This window comes from Oncorhynchus gorbuscha, linkage group LG04 (assembly GCF_021184085.1).
Source record: "Oncorhynchus gorbuscha isolate QuinsamMale2020 ecotype Even-year linkage group LG04, OgorEven_v1.0, whole genome shotgun sequence".
NCBI classification, from domain to species: Eukaryota; Metazoa; Chordata; class Actinopteri; order Salmoniformes; family Salmonidae; genus Oncorhynchus; species Oncorhynchus gorbuscha.
This window is the reverse complement of record NC_060176.1, coordinates 20,077,152-20,102,309: the sequence shown is the minus strand read 5'-3', so window position 1 is coordinate 20,102,309 and position 25,158 is coordinate 20,077,152. Positions and strand designations below refer to the sequence as shown.

The following is a 25,158-nucleotide window of genomic DNA, read 5'->3' as shown; positions in this document are numbered from 1 at the left end:
CACTAACCCACATATTTGTAGTCTAGTTAGATTGGCCTGTACCGTGGGGTCAGGAATGCTCCGTAAAATAAGCCTTGGAAAAGCATCATTATAGAGAAACACGTCAACAAATGTTACTTTTCAGTATTGGGGTCATTTGAGAAAGCTTTTGCTTTTTATAAAAAAGGCTACACTTATTTTTGTTTCTTTACCGAAGGCACTGTGTGCCCATATCCACATTCTTATATGGACATCATGGCATTGGATGCTCATGCTGATGTCCATCGGTAAATCCAGCCCAATCGAGCTGATCTTGCAACATGTCTCCGGACAGGAGATGTGTGCTCCGTTTCAGGCTTACTAACGTCGAGAGAGACTGATGACCAGCCAGCCTGCTCGGACACACAAAGTAATTAGTTGTGCGATATCACATGATGAAAGCACGGCACAAATGAGACAGCCGTGTCTCTTGCTTGGCCAATGAAGAGCTGTGTGTATATTTGTATTCGCCGTATCCTTTTGTGAACCTGAAAAGGTCTGTTTTGCATTCCTGCCTGGATGCTGCATGATGAATGTACACGACAACACAGACAGACCCACAGTAAATGCCATAATGCATTAAACATACCTTCACCTGACATTTTCAGAGTAGGAAACCATAAATAACTTTTCAATATTCAAATCTCGGGGCGTTTCTGAATCAACAGCACTGTTTGTCTGGATGTGTGGCCTATTATGTGAACACTCCGGAGCAGTGTAATCCCAAACTGACCATGGAATTCTTATTCACACACAAGAGGAAGAATAAAATGAAGGCCCCATAACATAAAGGATGCATGTCCAAATCCTAACATGAGATACACACATGAAACTGGAACTTTAAGTACTGTCCAGCATTTGAAGTTTGGTCTGATGTTTATGTCTCGTGCATGCAGATGTCCAGAAACCTTGAATACATTTTTGATCCATTACTGTGTTATTATCCCACAAAATGCAAGATCTTTTTTACATTTTTTAAACACAGTGACAGAAACCACATCGGTAACTACAGCCTGTAAACAACAGTCACATGTCATTCCAAACACCTTATAGAGGTGTAAATGTACGTCTTTATTAGGTATGTCATTTTTGACAGGTGTTCAAGAACAGAAGAACTCAAGCAAATCAACATATACTCATATATTTAATAATACCTGCTATAATCCACAAGTCTCATAGTGTCATTCCATTGATTGAATAGAATCTCGTAATTATACTTTCCACCTGTCTTGGTAAAAATACAATATCAAGAGCAACCAGAATACAAAGAAGTGTTGGTCAATGACAGCATTGATAGACTACTATGTACAATCTTAAAATGGTCATGTTAACGTGTAATATGGTATATAAACAGAATACGAGACTAGACCTGTTCTGCATTTGTTCACGTTTCTACATCCTTTCTCTTAAGTGTTTTACTGTAGGTGTGTGTTGCAATGGAGTTTGTGTGGGAGGCCACAGTGGGCCGTCGTCACAGGGATGTGTAATAGAAACCGTATACTCAACTCAAAACAATAGCTCACTCTTTTAGAGGTAGGTAGAGGCGGCATTTCGGCACTCTGTCTGTCTGTAATGCCAAGCTAAACCTACTAGTGTAATGCATCACAACGATAGGTTTTTACCACATTAGTTTCTTCTTTACAGTCACTCTCTGCCGCAACACACTCCATTTGAACAAATCAAATGCATGATCTGGATTTGCATAAAAAAACTATATATGAGTTCCTGGGATTTCACAAATACAGCAACAATTTAAACACAGTACTAAAGACCCTTTCATTAAAGAAGAGAAGAATCAAAATACAATCAATTAAAGCAAGTACAGTTCTCCATAGCTAAAACCATGCATCAGTGGGTTAATTGTCATGTACATTCTTCTTACAAAGCTACAGATAACCTATTTGGCATCTGACCAGTGTTGGTAGTTAAAAAAGACAAATCCAATTTAAGTTTCATTCTGAAAAGCACCTCCTTGAAAATAAATGGCAACTAAGCTGCCAACTAAGCTTTATGTTTTCCTGTGAGACAAATACAAAAATGAAGGACGAGGAGGAAAACTGACTTTGACGGTATTTAGAGGCGGTAACGCTCTAGGTTCTGACAGCCTCTTTATGTCGAGGGACTACTTGATGGAGACGAACGCGTGCAAACAAACAAGACCTGGCTTCTCCGCTCTCTGTCCTCTCTACATAATATCACACTATGCAAATGTGCTCAGAGAATCACAATGTTTCAACCTGGCACAAAGAGGCTGAGAGAAGAAGAAAAACAACAACACTATAATGGTCCTAGTGAGTCACTGGCTGGGCTGCCATGTCACCCTCCCAGACAGCGTGGATGAATGCACCATTTTTTTAATTTGTTGAACTGCAGTTGAGCCCAGACTCGTCTGGGACCACTCATATCAGCACCAGCTCCATTTCACACCTTATTTAAAACTAAACCGAGCCACTCTGCTCACAGCTGTGAGCAACGTATTCACAATGTCCAAGACGTTTACTATTTCATGGACAAAAGCCTCATTAAGGCTGTCAGAGTAGAAATAAGAGCAGTGGGGTTGGTCTGGGAGAGAAGGTTATGGATAATATAGAAGGAAAACAACAATGGAGACGGTGGGAGACTGGAGTGATGAGTTTGGGATGGGTTTTCAGTTTGTGTGCCTGTGTAAATATCCCCATGTTCTCTTCAGTGCCACTGGATCCCGTGTTCACTCTGGGCCCAGGAAACCAGAAACAGCACAAACAAAACAACAGCAACAACAATAACAAAACGAATTCCATTCACATTTCAATGGAACAGCACTGTCCTGGAGGACTCACCCTGGCTGGGCAGCCTTCCCACGTCCGATCAGGACCTTCAGGAAGGTCACAGAACAAACAACACAATGAGGCGGGTGTTGACAACACAGGGAGACAGAGAGGTTAGCCTACCTGTCCACACATTCTTATTGAAGGCCCTTTCTGTAGACCGAGGCAACGTTATTATAGTAAACTTAAACTGAAGCTAAAACAAAAACCAATCATGAAAAGACTATTTAGATGATAATGAATAAACCCGTCCGAAAAACTAAAACTATTATCTTTGACTCCAAAACTAACTCAAATGTAATAAAACAATCATGAATTACTGTATGTTGTTTCATTTTGTCCCCTAAACTTTGGACAGAAATCGAATGGGGTTTTCATGCTTTTGAAGTGGTTTTAAAGCTACTGAAATGCTGCCGGGAGATGGGTAAGTTTCAAATAGGCCTAGTTTGTGAATCACTGTCACTAGCTATCATTAGCTAACAAGGAAAGAAATTGGCTAAGTAGCCAACTTCATTCGCCTTTAGGAACGGACTGGTCGAAATGTCAGATGGGCAGGTGCATTTTTAGCCCACTGGGCATGTCTAACTTTTTTGTTGTTGCACAAAATCATCATTATCTGGCTAATAATGGGGCCCTTAAATAAATATAATGGGCTGGTGAGGGGGCCTCAAGTGAAAATAATGTCTGGTTTATCAGGGCTGATTTCTGGTCCCAGTCTGCCCCTGTTCGTCTTATATGTACCACTAAAGTTAAAAAGCATTGGATTGGTGTAAACATGGGTGAGAGAGAGTTTCCTTCCACCATATTTTTATTACCAGTCTCAGCACTTGAGATGGAGTTTATAATTTAAACCTGATCAATCAGCCCCAAAAACCTATCTGTGTACTCCATATACACTCCATAGAACTAGAGGTGATTTATCACCTCACCTGTACATTGTCATTGCTCAGATAAAGTATGCTCTAAAGCTGAGTCACTTTCATAAAAAGGATTTACCAGTAATTCGGAGTGTAAAAATACACTTCCTAATCAACCCATTGAAAGTCCCAATAGCCTTACTGCTCCTTATGAGAGGCAGTATAAAACTGTCAGTAATCATTCATCTTGGTGACATTGATGAACATGATTGACAGAATCATTAGGTAATGAACTAAAAAACAGTTCTAACAGGTAGTTTGGCATAATAATGAGCGCTTGTCTTTTGACTAGTGTCATAAAAGAGACGTTGCCGTACTCACTGAGATATCTTGCAGTTGGTCGTTGTGACGAAGCGTCCCGTGTAGTGGATATTGCACCTCACCACGTTGTTGGTGAAGTCGGACTCCAAGATAAGGTACTTGGGGTTGACCTGGAGCTGAGAGGCAGAGGAGGACACAAGAGGATACCACTACAGCTAGGCAGGTAGGAATAAAACAATAACTTACACAGTACTTTCATCAGCAAAACAAAGGAGATGATTGTGGACTTCAGGAAACAGCAGAGGGAGCACCCAGCTATCCACATCGACGGGATTGTAGTGGAGAGGGTAGTACATTTTAAGTTCCTCGGCATACACATCACGGACAAACTGAATTGGTCCACCCACACAGACAGCGTTGTGAAGAAGGTGCAGCAGCGCCTCTTCAACCTCAAGAAGCTGAAGAAATTTGGCTTGTCACCAAAAACACTCACAAACTTCTACAGATGCACAATCGAGAGCATCCTGTCGGGCTGTATCACCGCCTGGTACGGCAACTGCTCCGCCCACAACCGTAAGGCTCTCCAGAGGGTAGTGAGGTCTGCACAACGCATCACCGGGGGCAAACTACCTGCCCTCCAGGACACCTACACCACCCGATGTCACAGGAAGGCCATAAAGATCATCAAGGACAACAACCACCCGAGCCACTGCCTGTTGACCCCGCTATCATCCAGAAGGCGAGGTCAGTACAGCTGCATCAAAGCAGGGACCGAGAGACTGAAAACCAGCTTCTATCTCAAGGCCATCAGACTGTTAAACAGCCACCACTAACATTGAGTGGCTGCTGCCAACATTATGACTCGACTCCAGCCACTTTAATAATGGAAATTGATTGAAATTGATGTAAAAAATGTATCACTAGCCACAACAATACCACTTAATATAATGTTTAGCATACCCTGCATTACTCAGGGGCGGCAGCGTAGCCTAGTGGTTAGAGTGTTGGACTAGTAACCGGAAGGTTGTGAGTTCAAACCCCCGAGCTGACAAGGTACAAATCTGTCATTCTGCCCCTGAACAGGCAGTTAACCCACTGTTCCCAGGCTGTCATTGAAAATAAGAATGTGTTCTTAACTGACTTGCCTGGTTAAATAAAGGTAAAATAAAAAATACTCCTCTCATATGTGTATGTATATACTGTACTGTATATAATCTACAGCATCTTTATGTAATACATGTATCATGAGCCACTTTAAACTATGCCACTTTGTTTACATACCCTACATTACTCATTTCATATGTATATACTGTACTCAATACCATTTACTGCATCTTGCCTATGCCGTTCTGTACCATCACTCATTCATATATCTTTATGTACATATTCTTTATCCCTTTACACTTGTGTATAAGGTATTAGTTGTGGAATTCATAGGTTAGATTACTCGTCGGTTATTACTGCATTGTCGGAACTAGAAGTACAAGCATTTCGCTACACTTGCATTGGGGCGGCAGCGTAGCCTAGTGGTTAGAGCGTTGGACTAGTAACCGGAAGGTTGCGAGTTCAAACCCCCGAGCTGACAAGGTACAAATCTGTCGTTCTGCCCCTGAACAGGCAGGCTGTCATTGAAAATAAGAATGTGTTCTTAACTGACTTGCCTGGTTAAATAAAGGTAAAATAAAAAAAATTAAATTAACATCTATTAACCATGTGTATGTGACAAATAAAATTGGATTTGATTTGATTTAGAATTCTGGGCTGAGACTGGTGGGAGAATCTTGATTTGAGATACTGTATGTATAAATAAAACATTTGAAGTGCTGCTTAAATCATCTGTTGATATCAATGGGGAATTGATGAGCTCTAGGCTCATTTATGTGCTCTCTGACACCTGGAGTTGCATGGCAAATGGTCCAGGAACAAAGAACAATGTCCAAGGATTAGTCAGCCCTTCCCCTTCTGAGGGGCCAAGAATTTTAATGCCGGCTGACTAGTCCTCCGGCATTGTCTCTGCTATATATAGTATCCTAAATATGTATTATGTGGTTACTGTTCACTGAGGATAACTCTGATTATCTTTGTTGTATCTCTGCTATCTCTATAGTATCCAAATATGGTTTCTATCTGAAACTTGTTCACTGAGGATAACTCTGATGCTATCTATATATATGTATTATCTCTGTGGTTACTGTTCACTGAGGATAACTCTGATGCTATCTATATATATGTATTATCTCTGTGGTTACTGTTCACTGAGGATAACTCTGATGCTATCTATATATATGTATTATCTCTGTGGTTACTGTTCACTGAGGATAACTCTGATGCTATCTATATATATGTATTATCTCTGTGGTTACTGTTCACTGAGGATAACTCTGATGCTATCTATATATATGTATTATCTCTGTGGTTACTGTTCACTGAGGATAACTCTGATGCTATCTATATATATGTATTATCTCTGTGGTTACTGTTCACTGAGGATAACTCTGATGCTATCTATATATATGTATTATCTCTGTGGTTACTGTTCACTGAGGATAACTCTGATGCTATCTATATATATGTATTATCTCTGTGGTTACTGTTCACTGAGGATAACTCTGATGCTATCTATATATATGTATTATCTCTGTGGTTACTGTTCACTGAGGATAACTCTGATGCTATCTATATATATGTATTATCTCTGTGGTTACTGTTCACTGAGGATAACTCTGATGCTATCTATATATATGTATTATCTCTGTGGTTACTGTTCACTGAGGATAACTCTGATGCTATCTATATATATGTATTATCTCTGTGGTTACTGTTCACTGAGGATAACTCTGATGCTATCTATATATATGTATTATCTCTGTGGTTACTGTTCACTGAGGATAACTCTGATGCTATCTATATATATGTATTATCTCTGTGGTTACTGTTCACTGAGGATAACTCTGATGCTATCTATATATATGTATTATCTCTGTGGTTACTGTTCACTGAGGATAACTCTGATGCTATCTATATATATGTATTATCTCTGTGGTTACTGTTCACTGAGGATAACTCTGATGCTATCTACATATATATGTATTATCTCTGTGGTTACTGTTCACTGAGGATAATTCTGATGCTATCTATATGTATGTATGATCTCTGTAGTTACTTGTGTCTGTATATGGTGAACTCTAAATTACTATATGCAAAAATATTTGATGTTCCTCTCAGGAAGTCTGTCTTATTTACATTGGTCTCCTCCCATCACGCGTTTAAGTGCTGTGACACCCTGTGTAGATTGGGCCTGGGAGTGTTTAGGTTACTGCCAACTTGGTATCATTTGATTGCTCAATGGTGGTTGGTTTTGGGTTGAACGGCTACACCTTCAGATGTTATAAATGGAATGAAATGCCTTTGATCTGTCTCTCATCCTGTATCCAGTCCATGCCCCAAAAATGGTCAAAGACTCCAGTCACCCAAGTCATAGAATGTTCTCTCTGCTACAGCACGGCAAGCAGGAACCGGAGCGCCAAGTCTAGGACCAAAAGGCTCCTTAACAGCTTCTACCCCCAGGCCATAAGACCGCTGAACGATTAATCAAATAGCCACCTGGACTATTTACATTGACCCCCCCACCTTTGTTTTTACACTGCTGCTACTCTCTGTTTATTATCTATGTGTAGACATGTTACAAATGACCTCAACTATCCTGTACCCCCACACATTGACTCGGTACACCCTGTATATAGCCTCGTTATTGTTATATAATTTTCTTGTGTTATTTTTTTATTCAATTTTCTTTTAAACTTTAGTTTATTTAAATATTTTCTTAACTCTATTTCTTGAGCTTCATTGTTGGTTGAGGGCTTGTAAGTAAGCATTTCATGGTAAGGTCTACACCTGTTGTATTCAGAGCATGCGACAAAGTACATTTGATTTAGAGGAAGGTTGTAGGATCCATTCCAATTTCTTAGGCTTCCAGGTCTCTGGACTAGTAAACACATTTGTTTTCATGCTTTGTCCTGTAAATTCATCTCATAATCTACTGTATATACTTAGAATAATGCCTTGTAATGCTTGTTAATGCTTTGTATCTTAAGCTTTATGGCTTGTAGGTGAATCAATTCATTGTACAATGTTAATTAAATTACCTACCTTTGATATAGACAATTCTCAGACCAATTTTCGCTAGTCAACGTCAACTCATTGCCTAATGCTTGCTTGTATATCTTAATTATCTTTATGGAGTCAGAGAAACATTTTAATAGGCTAATTGTTTAGTCTTCTTACGAGTCGCATGTGAGGTATTTATAATATTGTATATACTGTATATTGACATGTCAAATATTACTGTCCACTACATGCAACCCAAGTTAGGATTTGTCCCACATTGAAACACTTGAGGTCAACACAGACAGGCAGAGAGCAATGGGACTGAATGGCAGTCAAAACTAGTAGATCGGTATGAGCCACAGTCTAGGAAACAGTCTAGGAAACGTAATGTTTTATAGCTTTAGACAACTTTCCAAATGTAAAACCTTCCGATACATTTTTCCAGTAACCTTTTCCAATGGAATGTTGCCTTTGGAATGTCGCCTTCCTGGAAGATTACCAAGATTACCATCAGAACTTTCCTCTGCTCTTAGTCTCACCTTTAGTATGTAGTTCCCAGGTTGGATGTCTGTTATATCGATCCACTGGCAATCAATATCAGCGTTGTACGTATCGTAGCAGCCCGGACTCAGACCCTGGAGGAACATAGAGGAGAGTTATTCGTGTTGAACTTCAACAGTCTATGCTTATAGCTCAGTACCAGAGAGACGTGCCTCTGCACCATCTCTGACTCATAGAAAGACTGAGTGGGGTGGAAGAACTGTTAAACAAGAGACATGTTGTCGTTGCTCGCTGAAATCTCAGATGATGATATATTGTTGCAGTACCTAGTGCAAGACCATGACACCGACTTGCCGTCGGACAAATTAATGATGCCATGGCAAATGTATTGGCAAATCTACCTTAGTGAGATATGTGTTGGTGTATCTACCTGAGTGTGAGATGTGCAGGCATAACGCTTCAGGTGACCAAAGTCACAGGTCGTGTCCTCCAGACAGAAGCTGGCCTTGTGTCCCTCAGCCACCTTCCTTCCTGTGGTGACCTCCAGCAGGTCATAGTGGCTGAACTCATCCATGCTGTGGTAGTGTCTGTGGGTAGACAGAAGGGCAAATAGGTGGCCGGTAGTGCAAAAAGAGGGGAGTAAACGTCCACTTTTACCTTATTAATCCTCTCTAGGGTACGTGGGACCTCTAGCGTCCCACCTGGCCAACATCCGGTGAAATTGCAGAGTGCCAAATTCAAAACACAGTATTATAAATATTTAACTTTCATAAAATCACAAGTGCAATACATCAAAATAACGTTTAACTTCTTCTTAATCCAGCCAAGGTGTGAGATTTCAAAAAGGCTTTACGGTGAAAGCAAATCATGCGATTATCTGAGGACAGCACCTCGCATACAAATGCATGACAAATAATTTTCCAACCAGGCAGTTGCGACAAGAAAGTCAGAAATAGCGATATAATATATGCCTTACCTTTGAAGATCTTCAAGATTGCTTCAATCGGGTGGATTGGGATATGTTCCGCATTGCTTCAAACAACAACATTGACGAATACGCTGATTCGGCGAGGGAGTTTATTAGCAAGTGCATCGGCGCTATTGTACCCACAGCAACTATTAAAACATTCCCAAACCAGAAACTGTGGATTGATTGCAGCATTCGCGCGAAACTGAAAGCGCTTTTAACCAGGGCAAGGTGACCGGAAACATGACGGAATACAAACAGTGTAGCAGTGTAGCCCGCTACCAAAACCTGCGGACTCCCCTTCACTGCAGTCGACGTGAGTAAAACATTTAAACATGTTGACCCTTGCAAGGCTGCAGGCCCATATGTCATACCCAGCCGTGTCCTCAGAGCATGCGCAGACCAGCTGGCTGGTGTGTTTATGGACATATTCAATCCAGCCTTATCCCAGTCTGCTGTTCCCACATGCTTCAAGAGGGCCACCATTGTTCCTGTTCCCAAGAAAGCTAAGGTAACTGAGCTTAACGACTACTGCCCCGTAGCACTCACTTCCGTCATCATCAAGTGCTTTGAGAGACTAGTCAAGGACCATATCACCTCCACCCTACCTGACACCCTAGACCCACTCCAATTTGCTTACCGTCCCAATAGGTCCACAGACGATGCAATCTCAACCACGCTGCACACAGCCCTAACCCATCTGGACAAGAGGAATACCTGTGAGAATGCTGTTCATCGACTACAGCTCAGCGTTTAACACCATAGTACCCTCCAAACTCGTCATCAAGCTCAAGACCCTGGGTCTCGACCCCGCCCTGTGCAACTGGGTACTGGACTTCCTGATGGGCCGCCCCCAGGTGGTGAGGGTAGGTAACAACATCTCCACCCTGCTGATCCTCAACACTTGTGCCCCACAAGGGTGCGTTCTGAGCCCTCTCCTGTACTCCCTGTTTACCCAAGACTGCGTGGCCATGCACGCCTCCAACTCAGTCATCAAGTTTGCAGACGACACTACAGTGGTAGGCTTGATTACCAACAATGACAAGATGGCCTACAGGGAGGAGGTGAGGGCCCTCGGAGTGTGGTGTTAGGAAAATAACCTCACACTCAACGTCAACAAAACAAAGAAGATGATCGTGGACTTCGGGAAACAGCAGAGGGAGCACCCTCCTATCCACATCGACGGGACAGTAGTGGAGAGGGTAGTAAGTTTGAAGTTCCTCGGCGTACACATCACGGACAAACTGAATTGGTCCACCCACACAGACAGTGTGGTAAAGAGGAGGAGGCTGAAGAAATTTGGCTTGTCACCAAAAGCACTTACAAACATTTACAGATGCACAATCGAGATCGAGAGCATCCTGTCGGGCTGTATCACCGCCTGGTATGGCAACTGATCCGCCCACAACCGTAAGGCTCTCTCCAGAGGGTAGTGAGGTCTGCACAACGCATCACCGGGGGCAAACTACCTGCCCTCCAGGACACCTACACCACCTGATGTCACAGGAAGGCCATAAAGATCATCAAGGACAGCAACCACCCGAGCCACTGCCTGTTCACCCCGCTATCATCCAGAAGGCGAGGTCAGTACAGGTGCATCAAAGCAGGGACCGGGAGACTGAAAAACAACTTCTATCTCAAGGTCATCCGACTGTTAAACAGCCACCACTAACATTGAGTGGCTGCTGCCAACATTATGACTCAACTCCAGCCACTTTAATAATGGAAAAATGGATGTAAAAATGTATCACTAGCCACCTTAAACAATGCTACTTTATATAATGTTTACATACCCTACATTACTCATCTCATATGTATATACTGTACTCGATACCATCTACTGCATCTTGCCTACGCCGTTCTGTACCATGACTCATTCATATATCTTTATGTACATATCCTTCATCCCTTTACACTTGTGTGTTTAAGGTCGTTGTTGTGAAAGTGTTAGGTTAGATTACTCGTTGGTTTATTACTGCATTGTCGGAACTAGAAGCACAAGCATTTCGCTACTCTCGCATTAACATCTGCTAACCATGTGTATGTGACAAATAACATTTGACTTGATTTGATTGGTTGGCACTCCAAAAGGTCTCAGTTACATTACAAATGGTCCTTTTGTTTGATAAAGTCCTTCTTTAAATCCATAAAAACTCAGTTTAGCTGGTGCGCTTCAGTCAATAATCCACCCAGTTTCCCTCCATCAAAATGCATACAAAATTAATCCCAAACGTTACCAATAAAGTTATCCAAACAAGTCAATCAACGTTTATAATCAAACCTTTTGTACCCTAATACGCAAATAAACAATCAAATTTAAGACGGAGAATAGTATGTTCATTACCAGAGATAAATAACAAAGAATGTGTTTTCCTCCACGCGCTTGGAAACACTACAGCCAAAGTGGGTCTTTAAAAGAAAAACTGCCTGAAACACTTTCTCAAGACTGTTGACATCTAGTGGAAACCCTAGGAACTGCAATCAGGGAGGATTTCGCCCGTTAATGAAAGTGCCAGCCATTGAAATCAGTGTTATGCTGAATTATTTTTTTGTTGGTGGATGGTTTGTCCTCCCTCGGGTTTCGCCTGCCATTTCAGTTCTGTTATACTCACAGACATTATTTTAACAGTTTTACAAACTTTAGAGTGTTTTCTATCCAAATCTACATATATCTATATCTATATATATCTATATATATCTATATATATATATATATATATATATACATTTATACATTTATACTATGCATAACCTAGCTTCTGGGCCTGAGTAGCAGGCAGTTTACTTTGGGCACACCTTTCATCCAGACGTCAAAATACCGCTGCCTCGCCCAAAGAGGTTCAAATTAATTTGTGACAGGTAAAAAGCGTCTGTGTGTAGTGCAGGAGAGAGAGGAGTCATGGCACAGGGTGGTCAGCAGGGGAACAACGGAGAGTCTAATTTTAACATTTATAAATTCAGTTAATGACGGGTACAACAGCCAATACTAGAGGCATGCTCAATTTGCATAAAGTATAATTACATGATAATCAGTAAACCAACACAGAGCAAACTGTTTACTGCAGGCCACCATCCAAAGTCTTTAAATTAGATGTGCTTGTTTATTTGAACAGCCCATTGCCCTCACCTGTCAACACTTCAACTCGGTGCAGCTTGACGAAGCATATCACAAAGTACCAAAGGAGACTAGAATGTAATTAATACCTACAACCATGCACTGATGAAGCAAGACATTAACAATCGATTGATGTATGAGGTCTCGTTAATTACTTTCTATCAATTTGGAAAGTTTTAATCACTACCGCACGATAAGTGAAGGATTGAGCATCTGTTTGTGTGTGTGTGTGAATGTGTTTACACAGCTTTGACTGTGTTGGAATGCTGCGTTTTGCCACTGCTAGCTTGGTTACCCATGAGAACAAATCATATCCTCAGAATGTGAAATGAGTTGCACCGCTCCGTGGCTCAGTGCACTGCTGGTGCTGGTCCATCTGAAATCATTTACTCTAATAGCCTTTTACCATCTTGTAGCTGGGATGTGGACCAATGCCAAGTGTCAGACAGTGACCTGAGAGGGCTGGCTGTTTACAGTTGCCCTCTGCAGACCAGCATGTTGTGAATATCCTTTCCATACTAACTGTTAACACTGTGTTACTCAGACAAATCCGACAGATACCGCTACACTGTAAGGTTGAGAATACAAGTGACATACATGGGGGATTCCTTTAAATATGCATTAGAAACAGTGTTGCACTGTGAATAAGAAGACATCCTCTGTCTTATTCAGTCTCCTGCTGTTTGGAATAAATGGCAGCATGGTAAATGTAAAACATATTGCATCTCGATTCCCAGATACAGTAATGGCCTCGTATTTCAGCCAAGTTAGATTTCCTATGAAAGACGTCATCTGAACTGTGAACACAATGCCAAATGGCTGAAAAGCTGGGGTGCTTTGTCAACCTATTCATCTCACATGTACTTAAATGTATCCTAATCCTAATTATTGAAATGAATCACCTTTTCTTGCAATTTTTACCGAAAGTCACATTCCAGATTCCAGACACTAAGAATTTTGTCAGTGTTTGTTTTGGTGAATGTCGTGCAGGTGTGGTAATGCTGGAGCTGGTTCAGTCAGTAGGACTCAGACTGTATAAATAATAACCTAGTCTCCTTACCTCATGCTCCCTGTTTTAACATAGCTACAACTTTTTACTGGCGTAGTCATTAAAGATTGAATGGAGAGAATGGCAGACGTGTACTTTCCACCAATGGAGGAGGTGACAAATGGAAGAAGTCATTCTTTCCATAGCAGTTGAAGATGGTAAACAGCTCCTCTCAGGTGAGGAACAGTGTGTTTCCCCAGGCTAAAATCTACACGATGTGATTCTCTAAGGTGAATCTCACCGACTACACAGGGAATCTGTAAACCCAGAGGAATTGAAAGGGCTGCACACTGAGTATCCTGAGAGGGCAGCTCTCTGCAAAACATCCTCTGTATGTGGTGTGTATGAGTGTGTTTGTGCGTGTGTGTGTGTGTGTCTATGGGCAGGGGTTTTGAGGCAGGTGTTCAGTGCAATGGGGGTTTCAAATATGGCCATAATTTCTTCCCACGACAGACGTTTATTTATAGATGGTAGCCTTGAGATTGTTATCTCTCCATGAGAGTGGGACAGACAGGGAGACACTGTGCCTAGAGCTGTCTGGACTGGAGGGCCCTTTCCCCCGCCTTGGAATCCTGGACCTCCCCCTGTGACTATGTCAACTAAAGAGAATTAACTTTTGGAAGGACACATGGAGAAGGCTGGAATAAGACTGGCTTGTAATCCTAACAAGCAAACATTCCAATCCCACTTTGCACTTTATACCCATGAGTCATTTCCCAGTTGTGTTAAAATGCAATACAAAGACTTCCAGGAGGCCAGGCAGGAGAAGGGGGGAAATATTTAGTGGATGGTGTTTGCATTCCATATAGTGCAACCAGATTACAGGAATCACAGAAATGTATCACATAACACCTGGGCAAACAGTAGCCACGACCTTTGACCTTAAAGGTAAGGGATCACTGTATGCTTGTGCTGCATAGAGATAAAGAGAACAAAAGAGGACCAAAGATATCTGCATGTACAGTGCCTTCAGAAAGTATTTAGACCACTTAAGTTTTTTCTTATTCTAAAATGTAAAACAAAAACTACATCTACACACAATAGCCCATAATGACAAAGTGAAAACATGTTTTTAGAGATATTTTGCAAATGTAACCAAGATTCAACTTTTTGGCCTGAATGCCAAGCATCACGTCTGGAGTAAACCTGGCACCATCCTTACGGTGAGGCATCGTGGTGGCAACATCATGCTGTGCGTGTGTTTTTCAGTGGCAGGGACTGGGAGACTAGTCAGGATCGAGGCAAAGATGAATGGAGCAAAGTGCAGCGAGATCCTTGATGAAAACCTGCTCCAAAGTGCTCAAAACCTCAGACTGGGGTGAAGGTTCACCTTCCAACAGGACAACAACCCTAAGCACACAGCCAAAACCACACAGGAGTGGCTTCGGGACAAGTCTCTGAATGCCCAGCCAGAGCCCGGCCTTGAACCCGATCGAACATCTCTAGGGAGACCTGAAAATAGCTGTGCAGCAACACTCCCCATCCAACCTGACAGAGCTTGAAAGGATTTGCAGAGAACAATGGGAGAAACTCCCCAAATACAGGTGTGCCATGCTTGTAGTGGTATACCCAAGAAGACTCAAGGCTGTAATTGCTGCCAAAGGTGCTTCAACAAAGCACTGAGTAAAGGGTCTGAATACTTATGTTTTTTATTTTTAATAAATTAGAAGAAAAATAATAAATGAGAAATTGTAATAAATAAACATTTCTAAAAAACTGTTTTTGCTTTGTCATTATGGGGTATTGTGTGTAGATTGTGTGCAGATAGATGATCCTAAAATCAATTTTAGGATAATGCTGTAATGTAACAAAATATGAAAAAAGTCAAGGGGTCTGATTACTTTCTGAAGGCACTGTACGACATCCGGAATTTAACTGTGAACATCTGTTGTACTGTTTGATCATTATTGACATTGTGTAAATGGATCATTGTGTAAATGGATTATTGAGATGTACATAATTCTCAATGGAGAAATCTGAATCTATTTAAATTAAACCGAGTTCATACTATGTTTGTCGCCATAAAACACTGATTCCAAGGTTTTATCCTAAACTTTCTGTACCGTACAACATTTGCTCAATACACAAATTAACATATGGATGGATTAAGGGGGCACACTCTGACTACACATTGTATTACAATATTACATTGGGGGGCAAAATGTAGGACAGTAAAGTTGATTTGGTAAAGAGTGTTCGTTTTCTCAAAACAAGCACACTTGTTACTGTGTTATTTTTATTTAGTTAAGTTAATAAGAACAAATTCTTATTTACAGTGATGGCCTAACCCAGCCAATTGTGCACCACCCTATGGGACTCGCAATCCTGGCCAGATGTGATGCAGCCTGGATTTGAACCAGGTACTGGAGTGACGCCTCTTGCACTGAGATGCAGTGCCTTAGACCGCTGTGCCACTTGGGAGTCGAGGAGTTCTGTGCTGTTCCACTAACATACAATCATGTCATCATATAATACCAGGTCTATGATGCCAGGGCACAGATTGACAGGAACATTTATGGATTATATTCCCATTTCCATTGGCCAATCAAATCAAGCTGTTGCATTGGCTAACTCCCGCCCTGGAAACCAATGTATAAACGAACAGTGATGTCAGCAGGCAACATTGCCAATCTGCTAACGGGCAGTCAACATTCCATAGAGCTGAGGACAGTAAGTACAGCCTGAGACTTGTTGCACAAACCCTTTGAACCCAGACATACTGTGACCAACAAAATCATTGTGGAACGCAAGGTCATAGAGGAAGGGCAGGGCAGAGGGTGTCCAAACATATCAGTGATGTCATGACATACTGTATTAAGTAAAGCCATGATTTCACCAAAAAGATCAAACGTGAACGCACCGAACTCAGCTAACCAAACGAATAGAAAACGAATGAGCTAAACAGACAACTTTTAATGTCACGTGAAACAGCAAATCTGATTAACCCTGTAGAGGAAGGGTCTTACAGTTTTTAGTATAATAGCAAGGTTGTGTACAATGGCAATGGAGACGATGGCTGCTGTTTTATGGGCTCTTAACCAATTGTGCTATTTTGTTTGTTTTTTCGCATTGTTTGCAACTTATTTTATACATAATGTTGCTGCTACTGTCTCTTATGACCGAAAAGAGCTTCTGGACATCAGAACAGAGATTACTCACCTCGAATTGAACAAATCATTTTTCTTTAATGAGTCGAAAGAGAGGGATTTACTCCAGACACCCGAACAGGCCTTCATCCCCGTCATTTGCATTAGAAAGAGACTGAGGTATCGAGGAAGGAGATAGGGGTGTCTTGTGAGGATCCGGCAACGAGTGGCTAATCTGCCTTTGCCATCGGTACCATTGGCCAACGTACAATTTCTGGATAATAAAATGGACAAACTAAAAGCATGTACAGTATATCCTACCAACGGGACACTTAAAAACTAATATCTTATGATTCACCAACATAAATAACATGAATAACCGACATGAATAGCTGGCGGGTTATACACTGTACCGGCAGGATAGAAAAGCAGCCACTGGTAAGACAAGGGGTGGCACTCTATGAATAGTTGTAAACAACAGCTGGTGCACGATATCTAAGGAAGTCTCAAGGTTTTACTCGCCTGAGGTAGAGTATCTCATGATAAGCTGTAGTGGCTTCTACCTAGAGAGTTTTCATCTGTATTTTTCATAGCTGTCTACACAACACCACAGACCGATGCTGGCACTAAAACCGCACTCAATGAGCTGCATACTGCCATGAGAAAATAGGAAAATGCTCATCCAGAGGCTACGCTCCTAGTGGCCGGGGACTTTAATTCAGGGAAGCTGAAGTTTGACCTCATTTCTATCAGCATGTTAAATGTGCAACTAGAGGGAAAAACATTCTAGACCAGCTTTATTCCACACAAAGAGACACGTACAAAGCTCTCCCTCGTCCTCCATTTGGCAAATCTGGCCCTAATTCTATCCTCTTGATTCCTGCTTACAACCAAAAATTAAAGCAGTAAGCACCAGTGACTCGGTCTATAAAAAAGTGGTCAGATGAAACAGATGCTAAACTACAGGACTGTTTTGCTAGCACAGACTGGAATACAGTGCCTTGCGAAAGTATTCGGACCCCTTGAACTTTGCGACCTTTCAGGCTTCAAACATAAAGATATAAAAATGTATTTTTTTGTGAAGAATCAACACCAAGTGGGACACAATCATGAAGTGGAATGACATTTATTGGATATTTCAAACTTTTTTAACAAATCAAAAACTGAAAAATTGGGCGTGCAAAATTATTCAGCCCCCTTAAGTTAATACTTTGTAGCGCCACCTTTTGCTGCGATTACAGCTGTAAGTCGCTTGGGGTATGTCTCTATCAGTTTTGCACATCAAGAGACTGAATTTTTTCCCCATTCCTCCTTGCAAAACAGCTCGAGCTCAGTGAGGTTGGATGGAGAGCATTTGTGAACAGCAGTTTTCAGTTCTTTCCACAGATTCTCGATTGGATTCAGGTCTGGACTTTGACTTAGCCATTCTAACACCTGGGTATGTTTATTTTTGAACCATTCCATTGTAGATTTTGCTTTATGTTTTGGATCATTGTCTTGTTGGAAGACAAATCTCCATCCCAGTCTCAGGTCTTTTGCAGACTCCATCAGGTTTTCTACCAAAATGGTCCTGTATTTGGCTCCATCCATCTTCCCATCAATTTTAACCATCTTCCCTGTCCCTGCTGAAGAAAAGCAGGCCCAAACCATGATGCTGCCACCACCATGTTTGACAGTGGGGATGGTGTGTTCAGGGTGATGAGCTGTGTTGCTTTGGCGCCAAACATAACGTTTTGCATTGTTGCCAAAAAGTTCAATTTTGGTTTCATCTGACCAGAGCACCTTTTTCCACATGTTTGGTGTGTCTCCCAGGTGGCTTGTGGCAAACTTTAAACGACACTTTTTATGGATATCTTTAAGAAATGGCTTTCTTCTTGCCACTCTTCCATAAAGGCCAGATTTATGCAATATACGACTAATTGTTGTCCTATGGACAGAGTCTCCCACCTCAGCTGTAGATCTCTGCAGTTCATCCAGTGTGATCATGGGCCTCTTGGCTACATCTCTGATCAGTCTTCTCCTTGTATGAGCTGAAAGTTTAGAGGGACGGCCAGGTCTTGGTAGATTTGCAGCGGTCTGATACTCCTTCCATTTCAATATTATCGCTTCCACAGTGCTCCTTGGGATGTTTAAAGCTTGGGAAATATTTTTGTATCCAAATCCGGCATTAAACTTCTTCACAACAGTATCTTGGACCTGCCTGGTGTGTTCCTTGTTCTTCATGATGCTCTCTGCGCTTTTAACGAACCTCTGAGACTATCACAGTGCAGGTGCATTTATACAGAGATCTGATTACACACAGGTGGATTGTATTTATCATCATTCGTCATTTAGGTCAACATTCGATCATTCAGAGATCCTCAGTGAACTTCTGGAGAGAGTTTGCTGCACTGAAAGTAAAGGGGCTGAATAATTTTGCACGCCCAATTTTTCAGTTTTTGATTTGTTAAAAAAGTTTGAAATATCCAATAAATGTTGTTCCACTTCATGATTGTGTCCCACTTGTTGTTGATTCTTCACAAAAAAATACAGTTTTATATCTTTATGTTTGAAGCCTGAAATGTGGCAAAAGTTCGCAAAGTTCAAGGGGGCTGAATACTTTCGCAAGGCACTGTATGTTTCGGGATTCTTCTGAATGCATTGAGGAGTACACCACATCAGTCACTGGCTTTATCAATAAGTGCATCGAGGACGTCGTCCCCACAGTGACTGTACGTACGTACCCCAACCAGAAGCCATGGATTACAGGAAACAATCGCACTGAGCTAAATGGTAGAGCTGCCGCTTTCAAGGAGCAGGACTCTAACCCGGAAGCTTATAAGAAATCCCACAATGCCCTCCGGCGAACCATCAAACAGGCAAAGCGTCAATACAGGACTAAGATTGAATCGTACTACACCGGCTCCGATGCTCATCAGATGTGGCAGGGCCTGCAAACTATTACAGACTACAAAGGGAAGCACAACTAAATAACTTCTATGCTCGCTCCGAGGCAAGTAACTGAAACATGCATGAGAGAATCAGCTGTTCCAGACGACTGTGTGATTACGCTCTCCGCAGCCGATATGAGTAAGACCTTTAAACAGGTTAACATTCACAAGGCTACAGGGCCAGACGAATTACCAGGACGTGTACTCTGAGCATGCGCAGACCAACTGGCAAGTGTCTTCACTGACATTTTCAACTTCTCCCTGTCTGAGTCTGTAATACCAACATGTATCAAGTGGACCACCATAGTCCCTGTGCCCAAGAACACTACCGACGCGAAGTACACATGTCTGTCGCCATGAAGTGCTGGTCATGGCTCACATTAACACCATTATCCCAGAAACCCTAGACCCACTCCAATTTGCATATCGCCCTAACTGATCCACACTGCCCTTTCACACCTGGACAAAAGGAACACCTATGTGAGAATGCTATTCATTGACTACAGCTCAGCGTTCAACACCATAGTGCCCTCAAAGTTCTTCACTAAACTAAGGACTGTGTGGTGCAAGGATATCAACCTCTCCCTCAACGTGATCAAGACAAAGGAGATGATTGTGGACTACAGGAAAAGGATGTCCAAGCACACCCCATTCTCATTGATGGGGCTGCAGTGGAGCAGGTTGAGAGCTTTAAGTTCCTTGGTGTCCACATCACCAACAAACTATCATGTTCCAAGCACACCAAGACAGTCATGAAGAGGGCATGACAAAATATATTCCCCCTTAGGAGACTGAACAGATTTGGCATGGGTCCTCACTCAGATCCTCAAAAGGTTCAATAGATGCACCATCGAGAGCATCCTGACGGGTTGCAATACTGCCTCGTATGGCAACTTCTCAGCCTCCGACCACAAGGCACTACAGAGTGTAGTGCGTACGGCCCAGTACATCACTGGGGACAAGCTTCCTGCCATCCAGGACCTCTATACCAGACGGTGTCAGAGGAAGGCCCTAAAAATTGTCAAAGACTCCAGACACCCTAGTTATAGACTGTTCTCTCTGCTACCGCACGACAAGTGGTACCAGAGTGCCAAGTCTAGGTCCAAGATGCTTCTAAACAGCTTCTACCCCCAAGCCATAAAACTCCTGAACATCTAGTCAAATGTGTAACATATATTACCTCAATTACCTCGACTAACCGGTGCCCTCGCACACTGACTCTGTACCGGTACCCCCTTTATATAGCCTCGCTATTGTTATTTTACTGCTGCTCTATAATTAATTATTTATTACTTTTATTTTATTTTAGATTTTTTCTTAAAACTGCATTGTCGGGTAAGGGCTTGTAAGTAAGCATTTCCCTGTAAGGTCTACACCTGTTGTTTTCGGCACATGTGAGAAATACAATTTGATTTGATTTGAGTATCATAAACCAATAGCATAAATGGGTTTGGTTACTCACTGATGGCAGCTGTGCCACTCCCAGGTGTGTCGGGGTCGGTTGGGCATGAAGTCAGCCGTCCCCTGGTTCTTAACCCTCTGTGGGAAGCGAAGCAGGACTCTGACGTCATAGTCTGTAGTCTCAGCGCTGTAAGCAGTGCTGTGGGGAGACAAACACAAAGTTTGGAATAGCAAAGAGTGAAGGAAAGTACAGAAGGCTACAGAGAACTAGTCTCCCAAGGGTTGTCCCGGTGAGTTTCTGATACCTCAGGCTCACAATGTGTTCCTGCAACCAGACAGAATTGAGCGGGCCTGGAAAAGCTACAGGGAAGGAATATGATAAATAAATCATTCACGTTACAGATTACTGTGATTAATCTCCATAGCCTACTGCACACCTTTTCAGTCTTGTAGCAAGGAAACCTTTGTAGTGGACAGGTATACACTGTGTAGAGATGTCCAGTATGAACACATTTTAGAATTGTTTTAATAATAACCTGCATTCCAAAGTATCAGTAAAAATCTTTGCAATTCATCTTATGGCTGTTGTTGACATTGGTGTGTATAACACATTATACAAGGCCATCTGTCCATGACTGCTGATAACACAGACAGGATATGAGAGGGCTTTGAGGAATGGCTGTGCTTGAGATGGGAAGGAGTGCAAACAGACGAGCCAGTGGGACAACAAAGTTCATCGCCATCATTTAAATGCTCTGCAGCCTGGGCAATTGTACCGTACCCATCTAACCCTGGGGCCAAAGTCAGAAGACCATTATGTGTGATGCGACTGCAGACCAAACCACCCAGAGAACCATTTACTGACATGCCAGGTTAGATAGACACGCTTTAGGCTGTGTTTACACAGGCAGCTCAAATCTGATCTTTTGCCCAATTATCGAAAGGCCAATTAGAGGCAACATATCCAAATAGTGTAAATGCAGCCTTAGTGACAGGCACCAGATTTGAGGTTATTGATGTTGCACTGTGAACTGGGTTCTGTCCGGTGCTGAGACATTAAATGAGAATATTCACAGATAGGCACATGGAATCTTTCAATCTGTTCTAAGTGGAGGAGACTGATTGTTCATCAGCACGTGCATACTGGCTTGCAAAAACCGGTGATAATCTTTCATGCCATTAAAGTGTGCAGAGTGACGACGAACAACATGATGTGTGTTCTCCTCTTCCAAAGCAAACACAGACACTTATTAAAACACTTAAAAGGTTTAAAATGGTCTCTTACCTTGCCAAGCATTTCTCCTCGGCAGCACAGCGGAGAGAGTACATGTGAGCCCTCTGGATATACGTGGAGGCCTGCACATAGTTGGGATCAGGAACCAGGTCTGGCAAACCTAGAACAAGACACTTGGCTCAACACATAGTATCCTTCAACAGCAATTGATTCAATCATGTTAGTACCAGCACCTTGATGCCAATGTCAACTTTAACAGGTCTGCATCATCCCTTGACAGAATATAGAGTGTTGATGTGGTGCACCGACCAGTGAGGTCATTCCTCAAATAAAACAGCATAGCTTTACACCTTGTTCATCAGCTATATTTAATTCCCCTGCATCGTGTTATTGTAAGGACTTTGATACAGATGCAGTAGAAGGTCCTGCCTTAAATGACATGCAGCTTATAAATCCTTCATAAACACTGCAAATATTTGTAACAAATCATCTATAACCTTATGTCATGCTTTATCAATGGTTCACAAATGTGGCATAACTGTGTGACATAACCACCAATGTCAAATGTGACACAACCCACTATGTCAAATATGACATAAACCTGCGCTTTATAAAGGGTGGTATAAGCACGGCTTAATAAAGGCCTTATAAATCATATTAAATTGAGGCTTCGCAAAGCATTTATAACCCTTTCATGCACCTTAGTAGAGCATCGCAATGGCAGGCTATTGGGTTTGATTCCCAGGACCACCCATACGTAAACATTTATTCACGCAAGACTGTACATCGCTTTGGATTAAAGCGTCTGCTAAATGTTCTATATTAATTAACTAAAACATTTCTAGGATGGCCCAACCTCTTTCCGTCTTGGAAAGTCAATATTGGACCTGAACTCAACTTCCTCCAAAATGCTGTGCTGCAGAATGAAACACACGCTAATTTGCAGTCATGCACAGCAGAACACGTTGGAACGGCCTTTTTTCACACTTTTGTAGTCGAAAAACAACCAAATTGGATCTTCTGTGTTGTGTTCACAACAGTGCTTAAACCACATTAGGGGATGACTTTTGAGGTCTGGAAAAAATCTAAGAAACTAAGACTTTTGGGTGTTGTTCACCTTTATTTCAATGAGCATGCCCTGCACTGTTGTTTGGTTTGTGTGTTTTCTGGAGTGAAGTAAGCGCACATGTAATGTGATTCGGGCGCCAATGGAATTGGTTGAGTAAAAGGCCAGCAACACCGTATCATTCAGAGCCCCATGAAATTACACCATCTATACATTCTAGAGACCCTACTGAGTAATCCCAACAATACTAAGCCCATACTGTACGTATTCCATTAAACAGTGATTCGCATTGGGGGCATTTATTTGACCTTGGAACATATTTTAAAACCCAAATGTAATGCAAATGTCACTTAAATGTGAGTCATTGTTAATGTTTGGACAATTATTGTTCATATATCATTAATGGTTATTGACACTTTTCTACTATTACGTTGGGCACATTTATTTTTAAAAAATCAGAAATTCCGTGACATGGAAGTACTTTTTTAGTGTTGCTGATGAGACGCTGATCATGTGATGAGTTCAAATGCCCACTTGTGCTGCCGCTGGACAGTGAAAAACAAGAAAGTTAACCTTTATCTATTGTAATTTAAATTAGTTTGTAGTCGTTAAGTGTTGAGTTAGATTACATACTAGCTACCTCAATTGTTATTTAAAATAATATTGGTGACTTCACACGATTTGCTAGCTAGCCGAAATGTAGCTAGCTAGCAGGCTCAGCAAAATACAAATCCCCCTAGATACAGCCACGTCTCATAGTCACATCATGATAGTAATATTACAAAGTGAATATAGTTTTCCATCTTCCTTCCCATTTAGAGTTAATTAACATGAACATATTAGCATCTCCTGGCTTCCACGCATAGCATACAAGCCACTGACGCAGACCTTTAAAACATCCCGGGACCACCCATACGTAGAATGTATGCACACATGACTGTAAGTCGCTTTGGATAAAAGCGTCTGCTAAATGGCATATATTATTATATTATTATTATTATTACATTTTAAAAAGTCAATAAATCCATATAAGAATAGTCTACACCATCACAATAAATCCATTATTTATTTTAGACAAGTCTAAGGAAACATGATATGAAGAAAATGTTGTCTATTACAGAAAAACAGAATTGCATATTCTGAGCTCTCCTTATGTTAGGCCCTGATCTGGCTATGCCATATGGCTGTGGGCTACACTAGTTCCTCACTACATATCCGTCGCCAAACCCACTGGCTCCAGGTCATCTATAAGTCTTTGCTAGGTAAAGCCCCACCTTATCTCAGCTCACTGGTCACCATAGCAACACCCACCCGTAGCACGCGCTCCAGCAGGTATATTGCACTGGTCATCCCCAAAGCCAACACTTCCTTTCCTTTCCTTCCAGTTCTACGCTGCCAATGACTGGAAGGAATTGCAAAAATCTCTGGAACTGGAGTCTTATATCTCCCTCTCTAACTTTAAGCATCAGCTGTCAGAGCAGCTTACCGTTCACTGTACCTGTACACAGCCAATCTGTAAATAGCACACCCAACTACCTCATCCCCATATTGTTACTTATCCTCTTGCTCTTTTGCACCCCAGTATCTCTACTTGCACATCATCATCTGCACATCTATCACTCCAGTATTAATGCTAAATTGTAATTATTTTGCCTCTATGACCTATTTATTGCCTACCTCCCTACTCTACTACATTTGCA

General features: G+C 41.7%; 1 protein-coding gene across 1 annotated transcript in view; it reads right to left on the bottom strand.

The window, feature by feature from the left end:
• Nucleotides 1–1,051: 1,051 nt before the first annotated feature.
• Nucleotides 1,052–25,158, bottom strand: part of LOC124033810 (lysyl oxidase homolog 1-like) — a 35,399-nt gene continuing 11,292 nt past the window's right edge. The window contains exons 2-7 of the mRNA XM_046346154.1: nt 22,444–22,552; nt 21,220–21,357; nt 9,042–9,198; nt 8,650–8,745; nt 4,064–4,179; nt 1,052–2,872 (exon numbers count right to left, since the gene is read on the bottom strand). Of these exons, the coding sequence (XP_046202110.1) occupies nt 2,866–2,872; nt 4,064–4,179; nt 8,650–8,745; nt 9,042–9,198; nt 21,220–21,357; nt 22,444–22,552 (623 nt within the window). The 3' untranslated portion in view covers nt 1,052–2,865. The remainder of the gene's footprint in view (nt 2,873–4,063; nt 4,180–8,649; nt 8,746–9,041; nt 9,199–21,219; nt 21,358–22,443; nt 22,553–25,158) is intronic.